Source organism: Schistocerca serialis, chromosome 1 (genome assembly GCF_023864345.2).
Source record: "Schistocerca serialis cubense isolate TAMUIC-IGC-003099 chromosome 1, iqSchSeri2.2, whole genome shotgun sequence".
NCBI lineage: Eukaryota > Metazoa > Arthropoda > Insecta > Orthoptera > Acrididae > Schistocerca > Schistocerca serialis.
Genome location: NC_064638.1, coordinates 1,146,376,059 through 1,146,401,225, shown reverse-complemented (window position 1 = coordinate 1,146,401,225; position 25,167 = coordinate 1,146,376,059). Strand labels below are relative to the sequence as shown.

The 25,167-nt window shown below is 45.3% G+C and overlaps 1 protein-coding gene across 1 annotated transcript in view; it reads left to right on the top strand.

The window, feature by feature from the left end:
- Positions 1-24,356, top strand: part of LOC126456052 (protein dissatisfaction) — a 63,694-nt gene extending 39,338 nt beyond the window's left edge. Inside the window, exons 4-8 of the mRNA XM_050091810.1 lie at positions 4,222-4,273; positions 12,490-12,573; positions 12,978-13,136; positions 22,112-22,193; positions 24,106-24,356. Coding sequence (XP_049947767.1) covers positions 4,222-4,273; positions 12,490-12,573; positions 12,978-13,136; positions 22,112-22,193; positions 24,106-24,356 — 628 coding nt within the window. The remainder of the gene's footprint in view (positions 1-4,221; positions 4,274-12,489; positions 12,574-12,977; positions 13,137-22,111; positions 22,194-24,105) is intronic.
- Positions 24,357-25,167: the final 811 nt, after the last annotated feature.

Sequence of the window (25,167 nt, the reverse complement as noted above, 5' to 3'; positions counted from 1 at the left end):
CGTAAAAAATTCGGAAAATATGTGCAAAATAGTGGAAAAATGAACAGCGTAAACTTACCACATAATCTAAGAAAAGCGTTTTTAACTTTTTAACACCATCATACATTATTTTCTCCATCCTGTTCACCCATATCACTCCACTCAAGAGGCACATTTGCATACAAATGTTTGTAAACACTTCACAGATGTTCTTTGATCACACCATGTACAACAATACCTGTGTAGTGCCAGAGATGTACTTATTAAACAACTGACACGTGCAGCGAATGACTTTAGAATAGATCTTCAAATTACGAAAGTAACTGTGGTTTGCGAAATCTGTTTGTTCATTTAAAATAGATTCTGGTTTTTTTTTAATTTTGTGGAGGTATATCTCCAGTTGTTACCATTGGCTTCATTATACAGTACTACCAAAGTGTTTTCTACACTGTTGATGGTACGTTTCGTTTCCAACGTATGTTGTGCAATCACTGATTTTTCGAAGTAGTTGAGTCTAAAAGAATGTATGTGTACTTCAAACGAATTTGGAAGCTTCTGACTGGTTTCCCCACATAGTAGGCAGGACAACTAGAGTATAATACTCAGTACGCTCCACTGTCGTTGAATTTTTGTGTATCTGATTTTATGTTACGGACGAGTAAGTTTCCTAACGTATTACTAGTTGAGAATGCAACAGGAAGAAACTTCAAGAACAGATAAATGCTTTCAGGCTCAACCACTTCGAAGAGTCAGTCATTGCGCAACATATGTTGGAAATTGAACATATCGTCAACAGTCTAGAAAACAACAACTGAAGAACCTCTGAATATGTTCAGTGCAGCTCTGGACGAAACGTAACGGATAAAAAAGTTTCACGGACCACAGCCATGCAATCCCTGAGATTCACGAGCAGCTAGTACATAGCTCCACGTTGGAACCTTCTATTAGACTGGTACACAAGTTCGTGTCGTTTTTGCCTTGCATGTTGGTATTCCGGATGCTATTGGTTTATTTATCGATTGTCATTTTATATTTGTAGTTCGCTGTTGCTGCTTGAGTTAGCGTATTGTCATTTTGTCATTTGGAGATAGTGAGTGGAGCTGTGGGCGCTAGAAAATAAGAGTGTCAAGTGGAGAAATCGGAACATTTCTAACATATTCTTCTGCTTTAGTTCAATAGGGGTGTGACAGCAACAGAGGCAGACAGAAATAGAGAAAGGCAAGAAACTGCTTTTGTCGTTTTAAGGAGGATCGTTTTAACATTTGTAACTTTCAGGTTCCGGAAGACCTTCGGTGTTCGACGTAGGTCGCTTAAACGCATTAATCCACAATTTTTCACGTAAGTGTACTCGAGAAGTGTGATGGTTCAAATGGCTCTGAGCACTATGGGACTCAACTGCTGCGGTCATAAGTCCCCTAGAACTTAGAACTACTTAAACCTAACTAACCTAAGGACAGCACACAACACCCAGCCATCACGAGGCAGAGAAAATCCCTGACCCCGCCGGGAATCGAACCCGGGAACCCGGGCGTGGGAAGCGAGAACGCTACCGCACGACCACGAGATGCGGGCGAAGTGTGATGAAGTGTGATCATTCAACCATAGTGCGACATTTGCATGTAAAGTGGAAGATTGGAAAATCGGGTATATGGGTACCACTTGCTCTAAGACAAAGTACCGCCTGCAGTCAGCCAAAATCACAAAAATCAGCGGGTGGCGATATGTGTATTTCTGTTTGTCTTGTCAACAACACTGACCGTTCCATCCCGTATCGTTAGTGTTGACGAGAAATGGTGTCTTTATGCTAACATTAGGAAAAGAAGGGAGTGGTTGAGCCCAAACAAAGCAATAACCCTCCGCAAAAAGACCTGCGTGTATCCACAAAAGATAATGTTATGCTTTAAATTAAGCTTATCATTACGGATGTTTTACAACATGTGACTGTTAATTCAATGTACTGGGTGATCAAAAAGTCAGTATAAATTTGAAAACTGAATAAATCACGGAATAATGTAGACAGAGAGGTACAAATTGAAACACATGCTTGGAATGACAAGGGGTTTTATTAGAACCAAAAAAATACAAAAGTTCAAAAAATGTCCGACAGATGGCGCTTCATCTGATCAGATTAGAAATAATTAGCATAACAAAGTAAGACAAAGCAAAGATGATGTTCTTTACAGGAAATTCTCAATATGTCCACCATCATTCCTCAACAATAGCTGTAGTCGAGGAATAATGTTGTGAACAGCACTGTAAAGCATGTCCGGAGTTATGGTGAGGCATTGGCGTCGGATTTTGTCTTTCAGCATCCCTAGAGATGTCGGTCGATCACGATACACTTGCGACTTCAGGTAACCCCAAAGCCAATAATCGTACGGACTGAGGTCTGGGGACTTGGGAGGCCAAGCATGATGAAAGTGGCGGCTGAGCACACGATCATCACCAAACGACGCGCGCAAGAGATCTTTCACGCGTCTAGCAATATGGGGTGGAGCGCCATCCTGCATAAACATCGTACGTTCCAGCAGGCGTTTATCAACCAGGCTGGAGATGATGCGATTCTGTAACATATCGGCGTACCTCTCACCCACCACGGTAGCACTTACAAAGCCAGAATCACGCATTTCCTCGAAGAAAAACGGCCCGATAACGGTAGATGTGGTAAATCCAACCCATACCGTGACTTTCTCGTCGTGCAATGGAGTTTCCACGACAGTTCTTGGATTTTCGGTAGCCCAAATTCTGCAGTTGTGGGCGTTGACAGACCCTCGGAGCGTGAAATGAGCTTCGTCGTTCCACAACACGTTACTCAACCAATCGTCATCTTCCGCCATCTTTTGAAACGCCCACACCGCAAATGCCCTCCGCTTCACTAAATCACCAGGTAACAGTTCACGATGCCGATGGATTTTGTACGGATAGCATCGGAGGGTACGCCTCAGTGCCAACCAAAGAGTAGTGTATGGAATACCGGTGCGACGTGCGACTGCACGAGCGCTGACTTCCCCGTGCATAGACGAACCCGCTACAGTCTCCATTTCTTCCTGAACTGTCTCAGCAGCCTTGTGCTCGGCCGGTCACTACGGGGTCTATCGTCTAAACAACCCGTGGCTTCGAACTTCGAAATCATTCTCGCCACAGCTGCCTTTGTTAACCGACCTTTACCCATTCGAATCCCCTTCCTATGGCGATAGGATCGTAACGCAGAACTAGCACATTCCCCATTCTGATAATACAGCTTCACTAAACGCGCCTTTTCAGGTAACGTCAACATGCTGCGACTGCTGGCGCATCTGATTCTCTCTCTCTCATTACAGCTCCTTTTATACACAATTGGCATGCGCCGTCACTGACGTTTTGCTGTCCAGCGCCATTTGTCGGACATTTTGTCAACTTTTTTTTTTTTTTGTTCGAATAAAACCCCATGTCATTCCAAGCATGTGTATCAATTTTTACCTCGCTATCTACATTATTCCGTGGTTTATTAAGTTTTCAAATGTATACTGATTTTTTGATCACCTGGTAAATACATAAAACTGCTACCAGTCACTGTGACCAGTGACTGGTTGCAGTTTTATGTATTTACATAACTTTATGTGTCTGGTGGAACAGCGGTAGAGTGGTGTACTATGAATTGCTTCCCTGAGGGGTAACCATCACCGCTGACATTTATTGTCAACGACTGAGACGTCTTGCAGGCGCAGTCTAAGAACAACGACCAGGAAGATTGCGTGAAGTGGTGGTAAGCCACATTAACGCCCGCCCGCATTCTGCTAGACAGACAAAACACACCATACAGGAGTTTGCTTGGGAAGTCATTTCAAACCCACCTCATCCTGCGCCCTCACATTTTCACCTTTTCCTATCTTTATCGAATAATCTTCGAGGAACTTCCTTTCTGGATGAAAATGCGCTCCGAACATGGCTTGACGAGTTCTAGATTATTTCTACAGTCGCGGAATCGAAAAGTTTCCCCATCGTTGTCAGACTGTTGTAAAGGTTGAAGCAGAATGTTTTATTGATGTCAAAGTCTCCGTTACGTGTATCTATTGTGTTTACCGATGTTATGGAAAAACTGTACGAACTTACGCGCCGACCTGCGGCGGTGTCGAGTGCAGAGGTGCGACTGAGCGGGTTGTTGCTTGTGCAGGAGTACATCTGGAGCCAGCACGCCAAGTCGGCGGCGGGCGAGGCCGCGGCCGTCGGGGGCGGAGGCGGTGGCGCGGGGGCGGCGGCGGGGGCGGGCCCGGCGGCGGCGCTGGCGCTGTCCCCGACGTGGGAGGTGCTGCAGGTGATTGGCCGCGCCGCCAACAAGTCAACCCGCGGGCCGCTCTGCGCATGCGCCAGCACGCCCCAGCTGTGTCCACCAGTAGTCACTGCCGCTGGCCCGCGCAGCTGCCTCTCCAGTCACTCTCCCGGAGGGGGAGGGGGGGGGGCTGTTCGTTACACACTCCCACCCACCCTCCAGAAAAGACATTTCACTATAGTCGCGGCGGCGTAAGAAGATCTCCGACAGTTGCAGTGGATTGGGCACGCTTACCTCAACAAATCACGTAGCTCGATTTTGTAAACGGTTATACGGCAACGCCTCAGCCTTGTCGGGGCTCCACAGACGGTGATCATCCCGGCGGCAGCCGTTTCAGCTGTCCTTACGCTGTCTCGACTGTACAAGCGTTTATACACTAATGGCCATTAAAATTGCTACACCACGAAGATCACGTGCTACAGTCGCGAAATTTAACCGACAGGAAGGAAGATGCTGTGATATGCAAATGATTGGCTTTTCAGAGCATTCACACAAGGTTGGTGCCGGTGGCGACACCTACAACGTGCTGACATCAGGAAAGTTTCCAACCCATTTCTCATACACAAACAGCAGTTGACCGGCGTTGCCTGGTGAAACGTTGTTGTGATGCCTCGTGTAAGGAGGAGAAATGGGTACCATCACGTTTCCGACTTTGATAAAGGTCGGATTGTAGCCTATCGCGATTGCGGTTTAACGTATCGCGACATTGCTGCTCGTGTTGGTCGAGAGCCAATGACTGTTAACAGAATATGGAATCGGTGGATTCAGGAGGGTAATACAGAACGCCGTGCAGGATCCCAACGGCCTCGTATCACTAGCAGTCGAGATGACAGGCATCTTATCCGCATGGCTGTAACAGATCGTGCAGCCACGTCTCTATCCCTGAGTCGACAGATGGGGACGTTTGCAAGACAAGAACCATCTGCACCAACAGTTCGACGACTTTTGCAGCAACATGGACTGTCAGCTCGGAGACCATGTCTGCGGCTACCCTTGACGATGCATTACAGACCGGAGCGCCTGCGATGGTGTACTCAACGGCGAACCTAGGTGCACGAATGGCAAAACGTCATTTTTTTCCGATGAATCCAGGTTCTGTTTACGGCATCATGATAGTCGCATCCATGTTTGGCGACATCGCGGTGAACGCACATTGTAAGCGTGTATTCGTCGTCGCCATACTGGCGTATCACCCGGCGTGATGTTGTGGGTTGCCATTGGTTACACGTCTCGGTCACCTCTTGTTCGCATTGACGGCACTTTGAACAGTGGTCGTTACATGTCAGATGTGTGACGACCCGTGGCTCTACCTTTCATCGATCCCAGCGAAACCCTACATTTCAGCAGGATAATGCACGACCGCATGTTGCAGGTCCTGTACGGGCCTTTCTGGATAGAGAAAATGTTCGACTGCTGCCCTGCCCAGCACATTCTCCAGATCTTTCACCAATTGAAAACGTCTGGTCAATGGTGGCCGAGCAACTGGCTCGTCACAATACGCCAGTCACTACTCTTGATGAACTGTGGTATCGTGTTGAAGCTGCATGGGCAGCTGTACCTGTACACGCCTTCCAAGCTCTGTTTCACTCAATGCCAGGCGTATGAACGCCGTTATTACGGCCAGAGGTGATTGTTGGGGGTACTGATTTCTCAGGATCTATGCACCCAAATTTCGTGAAAATGTAATCACATGTCAGTTCTAGTATAATATATTTGTCCAATGAATACTCGTTTATCATCTGCATTTCTTCTTGGTGTAGCAATTTTAATGGCCAGTAGCGTATTTTTACGTAAACGCATTTCATCACGTCCGCTACCGTAAAGTCCTAATGGAGGTAGATGGAGTAACCCGTCCCCGAGGGTTCGGAATCAGGTCCTACAAGTTTTCCACTGTATGTCAATGACGTGTCGTCTGTTTTGTCCTACTGTGTGTGCTACAGGTATGCTGATGAAGTGCAGTTGTGTCTAACTGCAAAACCAATAAATCTGACGACAGCTATCGAGAATTGTAATACTGAACTCTGAGCACTATCGAAATTGGCTCAGAATACTGAGTGAAAGATCAACCCATCCAAAACCCAAACCGTCCTATTAATCATTCTACTCTCATTAGCCCGAAATATCGGGAACGTCTTCCACGTTAAAATTAACAGACGAAAATCAAAATTTCACTGAGCACGCACTTTCAGTGTGCTAGAAGACATCATCAACTTCCCGTGCCCTACAAAAATATAAAAACTCTCTTCCCTTTTGACTTGAAAAAGTAACATGTGTAAATGCTAATACTTCCAGTTGCAATTACAGCTATGTTATGGTACAGTGTCTTTCTGATGAAAGGTCACGCTGTGTGGAGCTGCTTATGAACGCCTGTGACGTTGGACTCTTTGGCAATTTTACGCACGGCTGGGTGCAGACACCGTACAACTTCCCGTACACTCTGTTTTCCCTACTGCCTTATCAACGTACACTGTCCCTCATGTCTCTCCTCCAACTCAACGCTCTTATCTGAGCAACACGTCAGAAACACCAGTCCCCATCAGAGCGAAATCCTGTCTGTCCCACTCCATCGCTCAGCCACTTTTTCGAAGTCTTTTTCAGTAACTGGAACCATTTTCTATAATGACCTCCCTCATTATATCAGAGAACTCAATAACATCTCCAGCTTCAAAAGACAGCTAATTACGTACCTACTGAAGCGACAGTAATGTCTAGCTTTGTGCTCCTACTCACTCATCATCACCCCATCACATCCTTCTTTCTAGCCAAACCTTCCTCATCACACATTGCTCTCAGCTAGTGCTCACAGCTCGCTGTCGCTTTTGTACACTTATAAATACATTTTGTAACTGCCATTATAACTATTTATTATTATTATTATTATTATAGTGGCAGCAGCAGCGGAAGCAATAGTAGAAGTACTGCTAGTATTACGTTTCTTAGTTCTTTGTCAGTTCCATTTATTCAAATTGTCTCTATATACAGTGAAATCATTTTTAATTTTATTAGTGCTATTTTATTCTTGTTTGTCATATTAAAATTATTGTCAGTTTTTAGGCAATTATGATGTAGAAAACACAATGCGTCTGAAACCCTGTTCCTATATTATAAGATTAAATAAATAAATAAAAATAAAGAGAAAATAAATCCATCTACAGATTCCACAGTTATCTTCTGGAAAATAACTTCGTTACGCTCACCCTCCTGGCCCCTCAAACTGCACCGTCAGACAGCCTCCCCCGCAACGTCCTGTCCCTGACATCTGCTTCCCTTACTCCAAGAATCTCAAGATTCTCTTCGCCCACCTGGTCTCTCCAGCTTATTTTCGATCTGCCTAAAGGTCTTCGTCCTTCCGGTTTCATCCGTGACACTTCTCTCAAACTCGATCCCTCCTCTCTTCTATGGACGAGGGCGACTCATCTTTATCAGCGTCCCGCTATTCCCCAACAACATCTGCTTCTTCACATGTCTCCCTCAGCTCCTAGTTCTTTCGTCCTCACCATTCTCCCCCCTCATAAATTGGTGCAAACATCTTTCGCAGGATTTCGTTTCCAAAGACCAATATCTTTATGAAGATGGTAACTGTTCCGAAAGAACAGATACCAATGATGACCATGCAGCTTCTCTAGAAAGAAATGATAATTAATCAAAACCCTCAGCTGCCAACAGGTGTTGTTGATATACCTCAATGGGGACAGCTGAAAATGGGTGCCCCGACCGGGATTCGAGCCCGGGATCTCCTGCTTACATGGTAGACGCTCTATCCATCTGAGCCACCGAGGGCACAGAGGAAAGCGGACTGCAGGGACTTATCCCTTGCACGCTTCCCGTGAGACCCACATTCTCAACTGTCCACAACCTACATTCGTAATGTTCCTAAAGGATATTTGCCCATTCACTCATTACTCGCGGCAACTGAGGTGAAGATTCCCGTAATAGTTCGGGCAAAGTGTGCGCATTCGCACAGAAGGAGGTCAATGACCGGGTAGCTTTTGCCCGGCCATTGACCTTCTTCTGTGCAAGTGCGCACACTGGTAGTGAGGTATATCAACAACATCTGTTGGCAGCTGAGGGTTTCGATTAATTATCATTTCTACCTATATCTTTCATTCTATACTTATCTATTCTCCATATTTCTGCTCCACATAGTAACACTGGTCACATCTTACTTTTATATATCCTTATTTTGGTTCCCCTAGGAAAAAAAAACAATAGTTCATTGAGTATGAAACTCCGGATGCCGTTTCGATCCTCGCTTCTCTTTCTTGTTTCTCGTCACTTCCGTTGTGTATTACAACCCCCAGACATTTAAACTCATCTACTTCTTCAAATACGGGGCTATCAATCTGAAGGGTTTCCCACCTTTTTTCTTGTAATTTTTTCCTGCCCTCGCGAATTTCATTTTATCGTCATTTACCAAAAATCTTCCCTTGCTTTTTTAATAGTCATCTAGATTTTTTGCGATTTGTTTGTTGTGTTTATTTATTTTCATTTTGTGTGCCCAAGACTTAGGTAATACAAAATAAGAAAAATAATAACAAAATTCCTCCAGGCACTGCCGATTTTCTGTTAGAAATAGATGGACCGTAAGCTCCAGAATTTCGCTGTCTTGATGGCCTTGACACTTGCTGTATATACAGGAGACAATTACTGAACTACATGAAATGAAATCGTCATAACTTCTGAACGGTTTGCGTTAGGACGTTCACACTGCAGGGTTGGCCGCAGGGCATGATGGGAATTAGTATGCGCATTTAGCGACGAAGCCCACTTTCATTTGGATGGGTTCCTCAATAAGCAAAATTGGGGCATTTGGGGGACTGAGAATCCGCATTTCGCGATCGAGAAGTCTCTTCACCCTCAACGAGTGGCTGTGTGGTGTGCAATGTACAGTCACGGAACAATCGGTGCAATATTCCTTGATTGCACGGTGACTACCGAACGGTACTTGAAGGTTTTGGAGGATGATTTCATCGCCGTTGTCCAAAGTGACCCCGATTCCGGCAAAGTGTGGTTCATGCAAGACGGAGTTCGACCCCATCGAAGCAGGAGAGTGTTTTATGTGCTGGAGGAGCAGTTTGGAAACCGCATTCTGGCTGTGGGGTACTAAGAGGCCACTGGAATTGGTCTCTATTGGCCGTCATATTCTCCGGATCTAAAAACGTGTGACTCATCTTTGTGGTGCTATATTAAAGACAAGATGTAGAGCAATTATCCTAGAACAATTCCCGAACTGAAAACAGCCATTCAGGGGGGCATCGGGAGCATCGATGTTCCGACACTTCAGCGGGTCTTGCAGAATTTCGCTTTTCGTCTGACATCATCGTCAAGGATGGCAGGCATATCGAACATCTCATAACCTAAATCCGAATATCTGTAGTTACATTTACGTGTTGAATAAAGTGAGTGTACGCTGTAGTTTGTAACTAATTTGCGTTTTTTTCATATAGTTCAATAATTGCCATTCCGTAGATAATATGTGATGCAAGGATATGGCAGGTTTCTGCAGACCGGGCTATGTTGTGCGTCCTGCAGGTCACCACACGCACAGCACTCATTTTCGGTGATGAAGCACGAGTTTATGAGGTTCGCCTCGCATCGCGACATTTCTGCCCTCAGTCGGTTTAGTGCCTTTCATGTCAAATACGGCAGATGGAGAACCGTAGCGGGTTCCTCTTTGATGTTTCCCTCATCTCTTTCGGTTAATGACTTCCGGGATAGCTGCAGGTGCTGGCAGAGTTGCCGCTGTTGCGCACATGAAGCTCCTTCCCGACCTCAACCTACGCCCCTGTGCTTGATATCCGAACAATGTGTGTATGAGAGCGATTCCCTGCTTTCCTTTCTCCATTTCTGCGACTAATTTTCTGCGGATGTCAGTTGGCGCTATACGCACTATTTGAGAAATGTTGTCGACAGGGATTACTCGTCAGGCAGCGAGACACAATGCGTTCAGTCTCATTCGACGCCGCCTCCACCTGTTTGGCATGTGTTTACAGTTTCGCAAAACTGATGCCGCATATTCTGCTGCAGAGAAGCGTAGGTGGCAGGGCAGATGTACCGAGCAAGTTTGGCTGTGAGCCCCAGGTGGTGACAGGCAGTCTACGGGTGATGTTGTTCCGAGCAGATTCTTCTAGCTTTGTTTCTTGGCAGGCACTTTGAAGTATCGTAGTGAAATACAATACTGACCATTAAAATTGCTACACCAAGAAGAAATGCAGATGATAAACGGGTATTCATTGGACAAATATATTATACTAGAACTGATGTGTGATTACATATTCACGCAATTTGGGTGCATAGATCCTGAGAAATCAGTACCCACAACAACCACCTCTGGCCGTAATAACGGCCTTGATACGCCTGGGCATTAAGTCAAACAGAGCTTGGATGGCGTGTACAGGTACAGCTGCCCATGCAGCTTCAACACGATACCACAGTTCATCGAGAGTAGTGACTGGCGTATTGTGACGAGCCAGTTGCTCGGCCACCATTGACCAGACGTTTTCAATTGGTGAGAGATCTGGAGAATGTGCTGGCCAGGGCAGCAGTCGAACATATTCTCTATCCAGAAAGGCCCGTACAGGACCTGCAACATGCGGTCGTGCATTATCCTGCTGAAATGTAGCGTTTCGCTGGGATCGAATGAATGGTAGAGCCACGGTCGTAACACGTCTGAAATGTAACGTCCACTGTTCAAAGTACCGTCAGTGCCAACAAGAGGTGACCGAGACGTGTAACCAATGGCACCCCATACCATCAGGCCGGGTGATACGCCAGTACGGCGATGACGAATACACGCTTTCAATGTGCGTTCACCGCGATGTCGCCAAACTCGGATGCGACCATCATGATGCTGTAAACAGAACCTGGATTCATTCGAAAAAATGACGTTTTGCCACTCGTGCACCCAGGATTGTCGTTGAGTACACCATCGCAAGCGCTCCGGTCTGTGATGCAGCGTCAAGGGTAACCGCAGACTTGGTCTCCGAGCTGATAGTCCATGCTGCTGCAAACGTCGTCGAATTGTTCGTGGAGATGGTTGTTGTCTTGCAAACGTCCACATCTGTTGACTCAGCGATCGCGACGTGGCTGCACGATCCGTTACAGCCATGCGGGTAAGATGCCTGTCATCTCCACTGCTAGTGATACGAGGCTGTTGGGATCCAGCACGGCGTTCCGTATTACCCTCCTGAACCCACTGATTCCATATTCTGTTAACAGTCATTGGATCTCGACCTACGCGAGCAGCAATGTCGCGATACGATAAATCGCAATCTCGAGAGGCTACAATCCGTCCTTTATCAAAGTCGGAAACGTGATGGTACGCATTTCTCCTCCTTACACGAGGCATCACAACAACGTTTCACCAGGCAACGCCGGTCAGCTGCTGTTTGTGTATTAGAAATCGATTGGAATCTTTCCTCATGTCAGGACGTTGTAGGTGTCGCCACCGGCGCCAACCTCGTGTGAATGCTCTGCAAAGCTGATCATTTGCATATCACAGCATCTTCTTTCTGTCGGTTAAATTTCTCGTCTGTAGCACGTCATCTTCGTGGTGTAGCAATTTTAATGGCCAGTAGAGTAGTTGCTGCCCTCTCCAAGTAGTGCTTAACTTCGTCCTGGCGTCCTGGTTATTCAGATGAAAGGCACGTACCTGCATCTTTCCGGGACTTGGCTTCATGTGGTCATAATGGTAATACGAGGGTTGGAACTTAAATAATGGCAACTACTTATTCACAACCGATACAAAAGAGTTACATGTTTGCACCTGTTACTGTCCTTCGAAGTAGTCACCAGCATTGTGTAGAACCCGTTGCCAGTGATGTGTAAGGCGTATTATACCGTTAGCAGAGCCTGTTCTGTTGATGGTGCGAATGGAGCGGTCTACTGCCTGTCGAATCTCTGGAACAGTTCTGAAGCGAATGTTCCTCACGGAGGAAGAGAGCGAGTTGAGTTTTGCAGGATATCTGTATGCGGATTCCATGTTGATTTTTATAGAGGAGCTGTTCATTTTCCAAGAACGTAATAATTATTGAGCATAAAACATGTTCCATAATTCTACAACAGACTGACGTCAACGACGTAGGTCTGTGATTGTGTGGACCTGTCTTACGGCTTTTCTTAAAAACGGGAATGACCTGCGCTTTTTTCCAGTCGTTTGGTACCTTTCAAGGCTATCTAATAGTGCGTGTTCGCTGTTGCAGGAGACGACGGCGCGGCTGCTGTTCATGGCGGTGCGGTGGGTCCGCTGCCTCGCACCCTTCCAGACGCTCTCCAAGAGGGACCAGGTGCGTAGCCCCCACCACGCTGCGCAGCCTCAGCCGACTGGGCCATTTCTCGTGTCCTCGGCGGGTCTAACTTCTAAACACTCACTACCCGTAGTGTGTCCTTTTCTGCAGGCCGCAGTATATCCTGCCACAATCTCTCATCTTACTTGCTTGCACATTAAGAAGGTAGGACTCAAGTGAGTTTTGGGACACGTAATCAAAGCGTCAGTCCTCATTTTCGGTTACTCTAAAGATTTCGTAGTTGCCTCTAGTGTACAACGAAGTTCATCGATACAATTTCAGAACACGCTGATAAAATCAGTGGGCCAAAAACAGTGCCCTGCGGTACGTCCCTTAATTTTAGCCTTAGCAGCAACTCTAGTTGTCCTGACTGGTACTAGAGCGCTGTGTGGGCGTGCCGGCAGCTGCTGCTGCTGCAGGAGTCGTGGAAGGAGCTGTTCCTGCTGCACCTGGCGCAGTGGTCAATCCCGTGGGACCTGTCGGCGCTCTTCGGCTGCTCCAAGGCGCGCGACCGCCTGCCGCAAGACGACGCCGCCACCAACATCGAGATCAAGACCATCCAGGTAGGCGGTAATAGTGAGTTTGACAAAACTGAAACGTTGCCTTCGGAGAAAATCCACACTCACTTAGAGTAAAAGAAGCTTCATGTACAGTAAATTAAGATAGAGCAAAGGGTAGTATCAATTTACTTCATCAAAATATCAGTGGAATAAAAAATAAAGTAGAGGATCTCAAAAATAATAATGAAACTGATATACTCTGTCTCCCTGAACACCATCTAACTGTGGGGATGGAAAGTGTCAGTATAAATGGGTATAATTTAGCATTTTACACTTGCAGATCTACCATAGATAAAGGAGGAGTTGCCATTTACGCAAAACAAGGGCATAAATACGAAACTGTAGAAGTAAGCAAATTTTGTGTTGATCAACACTTTGAAGTTTGTTCATGTGAACTACAGCTAGGTAAAGTAGTGTTGATATTACCAGCAGCGTACGGGTCCCCATTAGGAGATTCGGAGCTATTTATAAATAAAAGTTTGACTCCCTATTATGCTGTCTGTCAGAAAAAAAGAATCTACGGTGATTTCAGTGTAAATTTTTTAAGCAATTCTTATAGGAAAAGTGAACTAGAAGTGTTATTAATGACATATAACTTAGAATCAGTCATCAGTTTCCCTGCAAGTATAGCTCAAGACAGTAGCCCTCTAATAGATACTGTATTTGTATGGCAAGAGGATGTAAAACTAACACATGCTTTCCCTGTGCTAAATGGGTTATCAGACTATGATGCACAACTGATTAAGTCACAAAACTTAGCAGGGTGTACAGTTCAGAAACCATTAAGTAAAAGTGTAAGGCTGCTCAACCCGGTATCTATCGAACACTTCAGAGAGCGTTTAAGAAATGTTAACTGTGGACATGCTTATAATGAGCCCAATGCCAATGATAAATGTAACATATTTCTTGATAAATTTACACTCCTTTTTGAACACGACGAACAAACGGAGGGAGTCGCCATGGGTAGCCCACTCTCACCGGTGGTAGCGAATTTGTACATGGAGAACTTCGAGGAGGAAGCCCTGTCGTCATCCGAATGGAAACCTACTTGCTTTTTCCGTTACATGGACGACACGTTCGTCATCTGGCCACATGGTATGGATAAACTCCTTGACTTCCTTACACATCTAAATTCCATACACCCAACATCAAATTCACTATGGAGACTGAAACGGAGGGTAAATCACCTTTCCTTGACGTCTTGGTCAAGAGAAGAGCTGACGGCACCCTAGGCCATGGGGTGTATCGGAAGACAACGCACACTGATCTGTATTTGCACGCAGACAGCTGCCACCACCCTTCACAGAGGAATGGGGTACTTAAAACTCTAGTACATAGGGCGCGCACTATCTCTGACGCAGAGAGTCTACCCCAGGAATTGGAACATCTGAGAACTGTATTTCGAAAAAATGGGTACTCAGAGTGGCAGATTCAACGTGCTCTCCGCCCAACCACTACAGCACAACCTGTGGAAATGGATGGTATCACGAGGGAGGAGGTAGGCACTGCGTTTATTCCATATACAGGCGCACTCTCAGGAAAAATCGCCCGCATTTTGAAGAAACACCGGGTCGGAACTGTGTTTAGTCCTCCGAATAAAACTCGTGCACTGGTGGGGAGCGCCAAAGATGACCTCGGTTTGAGGAAGGCCGGCGTGTACCAGATTCCGTGTCAATGTTGCAAGTCGTATATTGGTCAGACGATGCGTACCGTCGAGGATCGATGCCTTGAACACCAGAGGCACACTCGACTGATGTATCCGAGCAAATCGGCGGTTGCTGAACATTGTTTGTCGGAAAATCACGCTATGGAGTATGAACGCACGAGGATTCTGGTACAGACGTCGAGATACTTCGACAGCGTTGTTACAGAGTCCATCGAAATTCGCACCAATGACGACCTCATAAACCGTGACTGTGGATATAATATTAGCAAGGCTTGGGAACCAGCGATTGGGTTAATCAAGAGTAAATATAGCAAACGTATAGTTGTGACGACCACGGCGGACAGAGCCATCACTCCAACGTCATCTCAGACGCCGTCGCAATCTGTTCCACCGCGCGACCGTGGCGCAGGGCGCGGACAGCGGAGGGAGCGCGCCGCGGGCGGAGGGTATTTAAATCGGCCGCCGCCGCGACCGAACCCAGTTCCCTCTGAGCAGCCATAGCGTACGGATCTCCGTGCCGGCACGTTCACAGGAGCTCAGTCCGTCAGTTCACCTGATGATGGCGACATATATGATCGCCGAAGTATTGTGCCCGTTGGACACTGTAGACCGGCAGTACACCCGTGGATATTTTGATTATCAAATACGCCGGGAGAAACTCAAGAATCACAAAAAATATGTAGATTACAAATGCTATTAATAACTAGGGCAATAAAATCAAACTGGATGGGATGTTGTTAGAAGAGAGACACGAAACGTAACCAGTGGGGTAGGTAGTATTACTAATAAAGAGAATGAGACCATGTTAACCTACAGCACACAAGTAGCTAATGTATTTAACAACCACTTCTTAAGTCCAGGTGAAAAAATTGGTGAGAATAGCTCAAAAGAAAAAGCCGAGCAATACATGGAAGAATCAGTTTTAAGAAATCCTAGTCAGATTAATTTTCATCTAACAAACCCTTGTGAAAAAAGAAGATTCATTAAATCTTTGAAAAAATGAATGTTCTGTTGGAGTAGATGACATCTCTAATAAGTTATTAAAATAATGTGGAGCAGTTACAGCTGACGTTGCGAGTCACATCTGTAATACATCACTAACTTAAGGTATTTTCCCAGAGAGGTTAAAATATGCCATTGTCAAGCCTCTTTACAAAAAAGGAAACACCACAGATGTCAATAATTACCTGCCAGTGTCCTTACTCGCAGCCGGCCGCGGTGGCCGTGCGCTTCTAGGCACTTCAGTCCGGAACCGCGTGACTGCTACGGTCGCAGGTTCGAATCCTGCCTCGGGCATGGATGTGTGTGATGTCCTTAGGTTAGTTAGGTTTAAGTAGTTCTAAGTTCTAGGGGACTTATGACCTCAGATGTTGAGTCCCATAGTGCTCAGAGCCATTTGAACCATTTTTGTCCTTGCTCGCAGCATTTTCAAAAATTGTCAAGAAACTAATGTACTCAAGAGTGTTTAGCCATCTCGGCAGTAATGGAATACTTAGTAAACCACAGTGTGGATTTCAAAAATGCTGTTCCACTGAGACAGCAGTATTCAATTTCACTGCCCACATAAGAAAGTCTTTAAACAGTAAAATGTCACCAATAGAAATTTTCTGTGACTTATCCAAAGCGTTTGATTGTTTGAAGCGTGACAATATATTACATAAATTACAATTGTATGGTATAAATGGAACAGCATAAGAGTGGTTTAAGTCATATCTACAGAACAGAAAGCAAAAAGTTTCTTTATATGGTTTAAATGATTTAAGAAAGGTTGCCACTTCATCTAACTGGGGTGAAATTACATTGGGTGTGCCATAGGGTTCGATCAAGGGTCCCATTCTGTTCTTGATATATGTGAATGACCTCCCTCCTTATCTGAAACAAGAAGCTAAACTGACACTGTTTGTTGATGATACAAGCATCATTATTAATCCACTAAAGAAACTAATAGAAAATGACACAAATAATATTGATTGGTTTTCTGCGAATGGACTTGCTGTGAACTTTGAAAAAACTCAGTACATCCAATTTTCTACTGCAAGGAATACAGTTCCTTCAATAAATATGACACGTCAACAGAAATCAGTAGCCAGAGTAGAGCATACTAAGTTTTTGCGTGTATCTATAGATGAGAATCTTAATTGGAATATTCATATTTTGGATCTCCTAATGCGACTAGGTTCGGAAACTTTTGCAATCAACATAATTGCTAATTTTGAGGATACAGAAATTAGCTAGCTTACATACTTTGCATACTTTCACTGTCTGATGTCACACACAATATTATTTTGGGGTAACACAACACATAGGCGAAATGTATACACTGCTCAAAAGAAAGTGGTCTGAATAAAGTATGGGGCTCATAGCCGCATATTTTGTAGGCATATCTTTAAAAGGTTAGGAATTCTTACAACAGCCTCACAGCACATTTACTCGGTAATAAAATTTGTTCTCAACAACATGGACCACTAACAGCAGTGATATTCATGATTATAGTAGCAGAAGAAAGAAATACTTACACTTTCCTCTACTTAACCTATCTTTGGCACAGAAAGGGATAAACTATGCTGCTGTAAAATTTTTCTGTAAATTACCAGATGAAATATAATGTCTGACAGACAGCAGTAACAGTTTTAAAAATATACTGAAATAATATCTCCTTGACAACTCCTTCCGTACCATAGATGAACTCTTGAATAGGAATAAAGAAATCAATAGGTTTAATATAGGCATTTTCTGCCATTTAAGGGAGTGGAATAGGTAATAAAAAATTTAAAAGTTTTTTAAAGAAAAAAGGCCCTTCGTTCATATGTGCATTTCTTATGCAGTTGAAACGTTCCACATCTTAACGGTTACCGTGAGATTGATCAATGGAACACGTAACTAACTAACTTATTTTTTAGCAAATCTCACTGACTGTGTAGACTGCATTCGCATCTAAAAACTGTGACCAGTTTCTGTTTCACATTAACAATCTTCACTTGTATAAATAAAAAAGAAAACTACTGACCGACATAGTATCTACGATACACAGTGTTGCTATTATAAGACATCTGCCAGTGACAAATGTGGCAGACGTCACCTACCCGGAATTGCCTTTCGGCCTACATCAACAGCGTAGATGCTACCAAACGTCTGTATTATTCTGTGACGTAGAATGTAAATGTTGCTTTGAAATTGGACGGATTAGTCTTGTAACCGATAAAACCAGGTTCGGTCTGGTAAATGTGATTTTAGATGTATAATAGCAACGTTGGATACCGTAGATTAGACACTGAAGCGCCAAAGAAACTGGTATAGGCATGCATATTCAAATACAGAGCTATGTAAACAGGCAGAATACGGCGCTGCGGTCGGCAACGCCTACATAAGACAACAAGTGCCTGGCGCAGTTGTTAGATCGGCTACTGCTGCTACAATGGCAGGTTATCAAGATTTAAGTGAGTTTGAACGTAGTGTTATAGTCGTCGCACAAGCGATGGGACACAGCATCTCCGAAGTAGCGATAAAGGGGGGATTTTTCCGTACGACCACTTCACGAGTGTACAGTGAATATCAGGAATCCGGCAAAACATCAAATCTCCGACATCTCTGTGGCCGGAAAAAGGTCCTGCGAGAACGGAACCAACGACGACTGAAGAGAATGGTTCAACGTGACAGAAGTGCAACCTTTCCGCGAACTGCTGTAGAGTTCCATGGTGGGCCACCAAGAAGTGTCAGCGTGCGAACCACTCAACGAAACATCATCGACATGGGGTTTCGGAGCCGAAGGCCCACTCGTGTACCCTTGATGACTGCACAACACAAAGTTTTACGCCTCGCCTGGGCCCGTCAACACCGACATTGGACTGTTGATGACTGGAAACATGTTGCCTGGTCGGACGAGTCTCGTTTCAAGTTGTATCGAGCGGATGGGCGTGTACGGGTGCAGAGACAACCAGATGAATCCATGGAACCTGCATATCACCTGTGAACTGTTGAGGCTGGTGGAGGCTCTGTAATGGTGTGAGGCGTGTCCAGTGGGAGTGATATGGGACCCCTGATACGTCTAGATACGACTCTGACAGGTGACACTGCGGAATAGTCCTGTCTGATCACCCGTATCCATTCATGTCCGTTGTGCGTCCCGTCGCACTTGGTCAATTCCAGCAAGACAATGCGACACCCGACACGTCCAGAACTGCTACAGAGTGGCTCCAGGAACAATATTCTGAGTTTGAACACTACCGCTGGCCACCAAACTCCCCAGACATGAACATTATTGATCATATCTGGAATGCCTTGCAATGTGCTGTTCAGAGGAGATCTCCACCCCCTCGTACTCTTACGGATTTATGGACAATCCTGCAGGATTCATGTCTTCTATTCCCTCCAGCACTACTTGAGACATTATTCGAGCCCATGCCGGGGGCCCTACACGATATTAATGACTCAAATGGCTCTGAGCACTATGGGACTTAACAGCGGAGGTCATCAGTCCCCTAGAACTTAGAACTACTTAAACCTAACCAACCTAAGGACATCACACACATCCATGCCCGAGGCAGGATTCGAACCTGCGACTTTAGCGGTCGCGCGGTTTACACGGTATTTGGCAGGTGTACCAGTTTCTTTGGCTCTTCGCTGTATGTCGCCTAGTTATATTTTTCTCTGCACGTGTGAAGAAGCGTCATGTGGAATCAAAACGAGTCAGAATTTTCAAAGATGAATGCAAATCTAGGTGGACAATAAAATGTCTCCTATGAACTCGCTTCACACACATTTCTCGTAATGAATTTTTCTGTGTTACGTTCGAAGTCAAGGTAAGATGGAGAACATCGTCGCACATTTAATCTAGAACGGACACACGTAATAGAGTCACTGCCGAGCGAGGAGGCGCAGTGGACAGCGCACTGGACTCGTTTTCAGGAGGACGACGGCTCAAATCCGCGTCCGGCCATCCTGATTTAGCTTTTCCTTGATTTCCCCGAATCGCGCCAGCAAACACCGGGATGCTTCGTCTGAATGGGGACGGGCCGATTTCCTTCCCCATCCTTTAAACATTATGAGCACGTGCTCCGTCTCTAACGACATCGCCGATGGGACGTTAAACCATAATCTTGCTTCCGTCTTTCTTAGCAATTCATTTACTTTTGTTAGTAGGACATCCTTCCGTGTCCAACGATGAGGCCCCCCGTTGCATGTATTCCAACCTGTATCTTAGGCTACAGTTTTTAGCTTCTGCAGTTCCATCTTCACTAGTAGGACGAGAGTTATGGCCTGATGTCTTAAATGATATCATCGTCTTCTATCAGCATGTCTCTTCTTCTTGTCAACGCTATATGTTACTTTTCTCATCAACTCCGCGAAAACCTTCCTCATCTCTTTAGTTCAGTGTTTACGTTTACCTTCTCATTTTTTAGTGTTCCATAGCTCGGTCGCTAAAAGCGGAATCTTTATACGATAATTTTGTTGTCTGTCTGTGTGACCGTCTGCTAAGACCCTTTTTTCTCAGGAAGGAGTAGTATCAAGTTGAAATTTATGTCAAACTTAAAGTATGCGGACCCTTGACTGTGTGAAAAATTTAAACATCTTAATGAATGAAGTCAAAAGATACGGCCATTAGTGTCCCATATTTTGATACTCGCAGATGCACTCATCAGATCTATAGATGAATTACTATCTCTATACATAATAAAGCTTGTACGGAATCCTCAGAGCACAAGCTCTACCCTGCACTTCTCCGTTGATTCTTTTCTTTATCTACATGGCAAATCTTCATTTCGCCATTTGAGTTATAATATTAAGCTCGCCAGTTGCCAATTCCGAGAACAAACTTCTTAAAACGACTATGGAAACGTATTCTCTTTCTTCTCACGTGTTTTCCACATAATGACAATGGTGTTGAAATTAAAGAAATTCATTCTTATATGGAAGCATAGAAGAAAATGTTTGCCCCCTGCACCAGTCATGAATGGAATCACATCACGGCTCTGGGCAGGCCAGTCCATTTCAGAAATATTATTGTCCGCAAACCAATGCCTAGCAGCTGCTGCTTTATCTCTCGATGCATTGTCACGCAGATAGAAACAATCCACCTCCCCAAACTGTCCTTCTACTGTGCTGTAAAATGTGTTGATATCCTTCCGCTTTTAGCGTTTCCTTAGGCACAATAAGAGGATCACACTCTAAGCACTAAAAACACCCACACGCCGCAACACCACCTCGTCAATGCTTCACTGGAGGCACTAAACATGACGACAGGTAGCTTTCTCCAGGCATTCAGCAAACCCAAACCTTTCTACCGGATTGACAAAGGGTACGGCCACCCACGTACCTTTGTTGATCACCACTTCAACTGAGTGGTGTTCCTTTGGTGCTCTAGAACATGGTTACCCACCTTGCGACTCGCAGGAACTTCTGAGCCCTCGCCTTTTCTCCGCATTTGTCGACACCTTGCTTACATTTCTCCTACGATTACAATGAGATGCCATAGAAAATCGTCAACCGCCATATGTACAATGCTTTTTCTTGGTACATCTGTATTTAAATTGGATAAAGGTTGGACACAGCTGGTATAATATATATTAAAAATGAAACTCCTCCAGCTGTACTTAAGATTTTATATTTATTTGGCTTCTAGTTTCGACGTTTCGTCAACGCCATGTTCAGGCCAGTACACTTTGATGAAATCAGTTGTGTGTGGCTCAGTACTAGAAGTGGACTTCTAGTACTGAGCTGGCTAACCTGAAGAAGTGGACTTCTAGTACTGAGCCATACGCAACTGATTTCATCAAAGTGTACGGGCCTGAAGATGGCGTTGACGCAACGTCGAAACTAGTAGCCAAATAAATATAAAATCTTAAGTATAGCTGGAGGAGTTTCATTTTTAACAAAAAAAATGTACAAAGTTCTGGAATAAAGGTAAGGAAAGCAGGACGTTCTACTCAGTGTAAAGTGCGCCAGCTCTGCGCCTTTCAGCTTCTGTACAATTTCAGACAAGTAAATTTCTACGGCATTTTGCTTCCTTCATTAAAATCAGTGTACTCATCGTACAAAAAACCCACTCGGAATAGCAAAGTTTTGCATCGAGGCTGTAACTAGTGAAATCTGTGTGAAGGATTATCAGCGCCACAGAACAGTTCGTAGGGCTGGCTCGCAATGTTTGCTCTGTGATGTTCTCTTCTATTTCAGCTTGTGTAAACGCTTGTTCACAGATACAAGCGAATGGTGGCGAACGCTGGCGAACTGTCTGCGAATGCTCGTTCGCCTGTGTCCGCCTCCATTCGCCGCCGTGGAAACGCGGCTTACGGAAGTCGTCCCTTGTGTGTTGCAGGAGATCATGGGCAGGTTCCGGCAGCTGTCGCCAGATGGCAGCGAGTGCGGCTGTATGAAGGCCGTCGTGCTCTTCACGCCAGGTACCGCTACACCATCTACCCTCAAAGTCACAACAAGAAATTAAAAAAAAAAAAAAAAACTTTAGTTTTCGTTTCTTGAGCATCAGTGGGCGATAGCTTCGTCTTTCCATTTAGCATGTTGCTTTTGAAAAGTATCTCTGATGAGAAACCAAGCAAATATTCATTTACCGCCCCCAGGAACACAACCGTACTTAAACTGGCATGATGCATGAGCGTAGAGTTCCAGAAGATTGGAAAAGAGCACAGGTCATCCCCGTTTTCAAGAAGGGACGTCGAACAGATATGCAGAACTATAGACCTATATCTCTAACGTCGATCGCCGGCCGTTGTGGCCGAGCGGTTCTAGGCGCTTCAGTCCGGAACCGAGCGACCGCTACGGCCGCAGGTTCGAATCCTGCCTCGGGCATGGATGTGTGTGATGTTCTTAGATTAGTTAGGTTTAAGTAGTTCCAAGTTCTAGGGGACTGATGACCTAGATGTTAAGTCCCATAGTGCTCAGAGCCATTTGAACCATTTTTTCTAACGTCGATCAGATGTAGAATTTTGGAACACGTATTATATTCGAGTATAATGACTTTTGTGGAGACTAGAAATCTACTCTGTAGGAATCAGCATGGGTTTCGAAAAAGACGATCGTGTGAAACGCAGCTCGCGCTATTCGTCCGCGAGACACACAGGGCCATAGACACGGGTTCCCAGGTAGGTGCCGTGTTTCTTGACTTCCGCAAGACGTTTGATACATTTCCCCACAGACGTTTAATGAACAAAGTAAGAACATATGGACTATCAGACCAGTTTTGTGATTGGATTGAAGAGTTCCTAGATAACAGAACGCAGCATGTCATTCTCAATGGAGAGAAGTCTTCCGAAGTAAGAGTGATTTTAGGTGTGCCGCAGGGGAGTGTCGTAGGACCGTTGCTATTCACAATATATATAAATGACCTTCTGGATAACATCGGAAGTTCATTGAGGCTTTTTGCCGATGATGCTGTAGTATATCAAGAGGATGTAACAATGGAAAATTGTACTGAAATGCAGGAGGATCTGCAACAACTGACGCATGGTGCAGGGAATGGCAATTGAATCTCAATATAGACAAGTGTAATATGCTGCGAATACATATAAAGAAAGATCCTTTATCATTTAGCTACAACATAGCAGGTCAGCAACTGGAAGCAGTTAATTCCATAAATTATCTGGGAGTAGGCATTAGGAGTGATGTAAAATAGAATGACCATATAAAATTAATCGTCGGTAAAGCAGATGCCAGACTGAGATTCATTGGAAGAATCCCAAGGAAATTCGGTCCAAAAACAGAGGAAGTAGGTTACAGTACACTTGTTCGCCCACTGCTTGAATACTGTTCACCGGTGTGGGATCCGTACCAGATAGGGTTGATAGAAGAGATAGAGAAGATCCAGCGGAGAGCAGCAGGATCATTTAGTAATCGCGCAAGCGTTACGGAGATGATAGATAAACTCCAGTGGAAGACTCTGCAGGAGAGACGCTCAGTAGCTCGGCACGGGCTTTTGTCAAAGTTTCGAGAACATACCTTCACCGAGGAGTCAAGCTGTATATTGCTCCCTCCTACATACATCTCGAGAAGAGACCATGAGGATAAAATTAGAGAGATTAGAGCCCACACAGAGGCATACCGACAATCCTTCTTTCCACGAACGATACGAGACTGGAATAGAAGGGATAACCGATAGAGGTACTCAAGGTACCCTCCGCCACACACCGTCAGGTGGCTTGCGGAGTATGGATGTAGATGTGCCCTTTTCCAATCCTTTGGAACGCTACGCTCTTCTAGAGGCCTTCGGTACACCACCGCAAGAAGGGGGGCAAGTTCTATCAGAAGCTCGTCTCGTCTTCTCTTGTGGTCGGCCACGTTCGGCTTCCGCGGTTGCAGAGACGGCGGGGCTGTGCGACGTGCAGCCGGTGGAGATGCTGCAGGACCAGGCGCAGTGCATCCTGGGCGACTACGTGCGCAGCCGCTACCCGCGGCAGCCCACGCGCTTCGGCCGGCTGCTGCTGCTGCTGCCCAGCCTGCGCGCCGTGCGACAGTCCACGGTCGAGCGGCTCTTCTTCAAGGACACCATCGGCGACATCCCCATCCAGCGCCTGCTCGGCGACATGTACCACATTGACAAGTACACCTAGGCGCCCGCTCGCCGGCGTGTACCACACCTCGGCTACGTGCCCGACAAGTGCTTGCTCGGAGACGGACAAGTACACGTAGACAACACCACCACCCTGTGGCTGCTCAGTGAAACGTACCACACGGGCAGGTACGCCTACACAAGCACTGCGTCGCGTCATTGGACTGTCGACCGAGGGGCGGATGGGTGCATCTAGGTGAGGCCTCAGATCGCAGGTATTCGCCATCCGGACTGCCACGTGTGCAGTGACTGCGCGGCGCTGTCCAGTACGACGAGATTAGCTGGATCGTGCAGCCCAAAACTGTGATCCCTGACACTATATTACTTCCTGGTTCCCGTGTCCAGATGTAGTCTAGTGGCTGATGTGACTCGGTGTAATACAAAATATACGGGTTACGGAATTTAAATAAAGCGGCAGAGGCGACGATGAGGTCACTGTGATCCCAAATTCTTCTTGTTACAGACACAAAAGCGACGTCTTTTCATCTGAATAAATTTTATTTGTCTTGATCACAAGATACATTGTCCACTGCTGAACAATCATCATCTTCAGATCGTAAAAACATAGTTATAACATCCTACATGCACCAGTAGTGTGTGTGCACTTCTACATGACTAAAAATGGTCGCATGGTACCAGTAGCAGATTACCTGTTAATATATTCCAGGAGAAACAACATTAATTTTCAGTGTTTCATATAATCAGTGACCAAATTTAGAAATTTAAAGTGCTGTCACGATCCAATCATGAAGAGGTATAATGTATTATTAAACATGTAACACAAGAAATCAAGTATTAAAGTCAGAATCTTT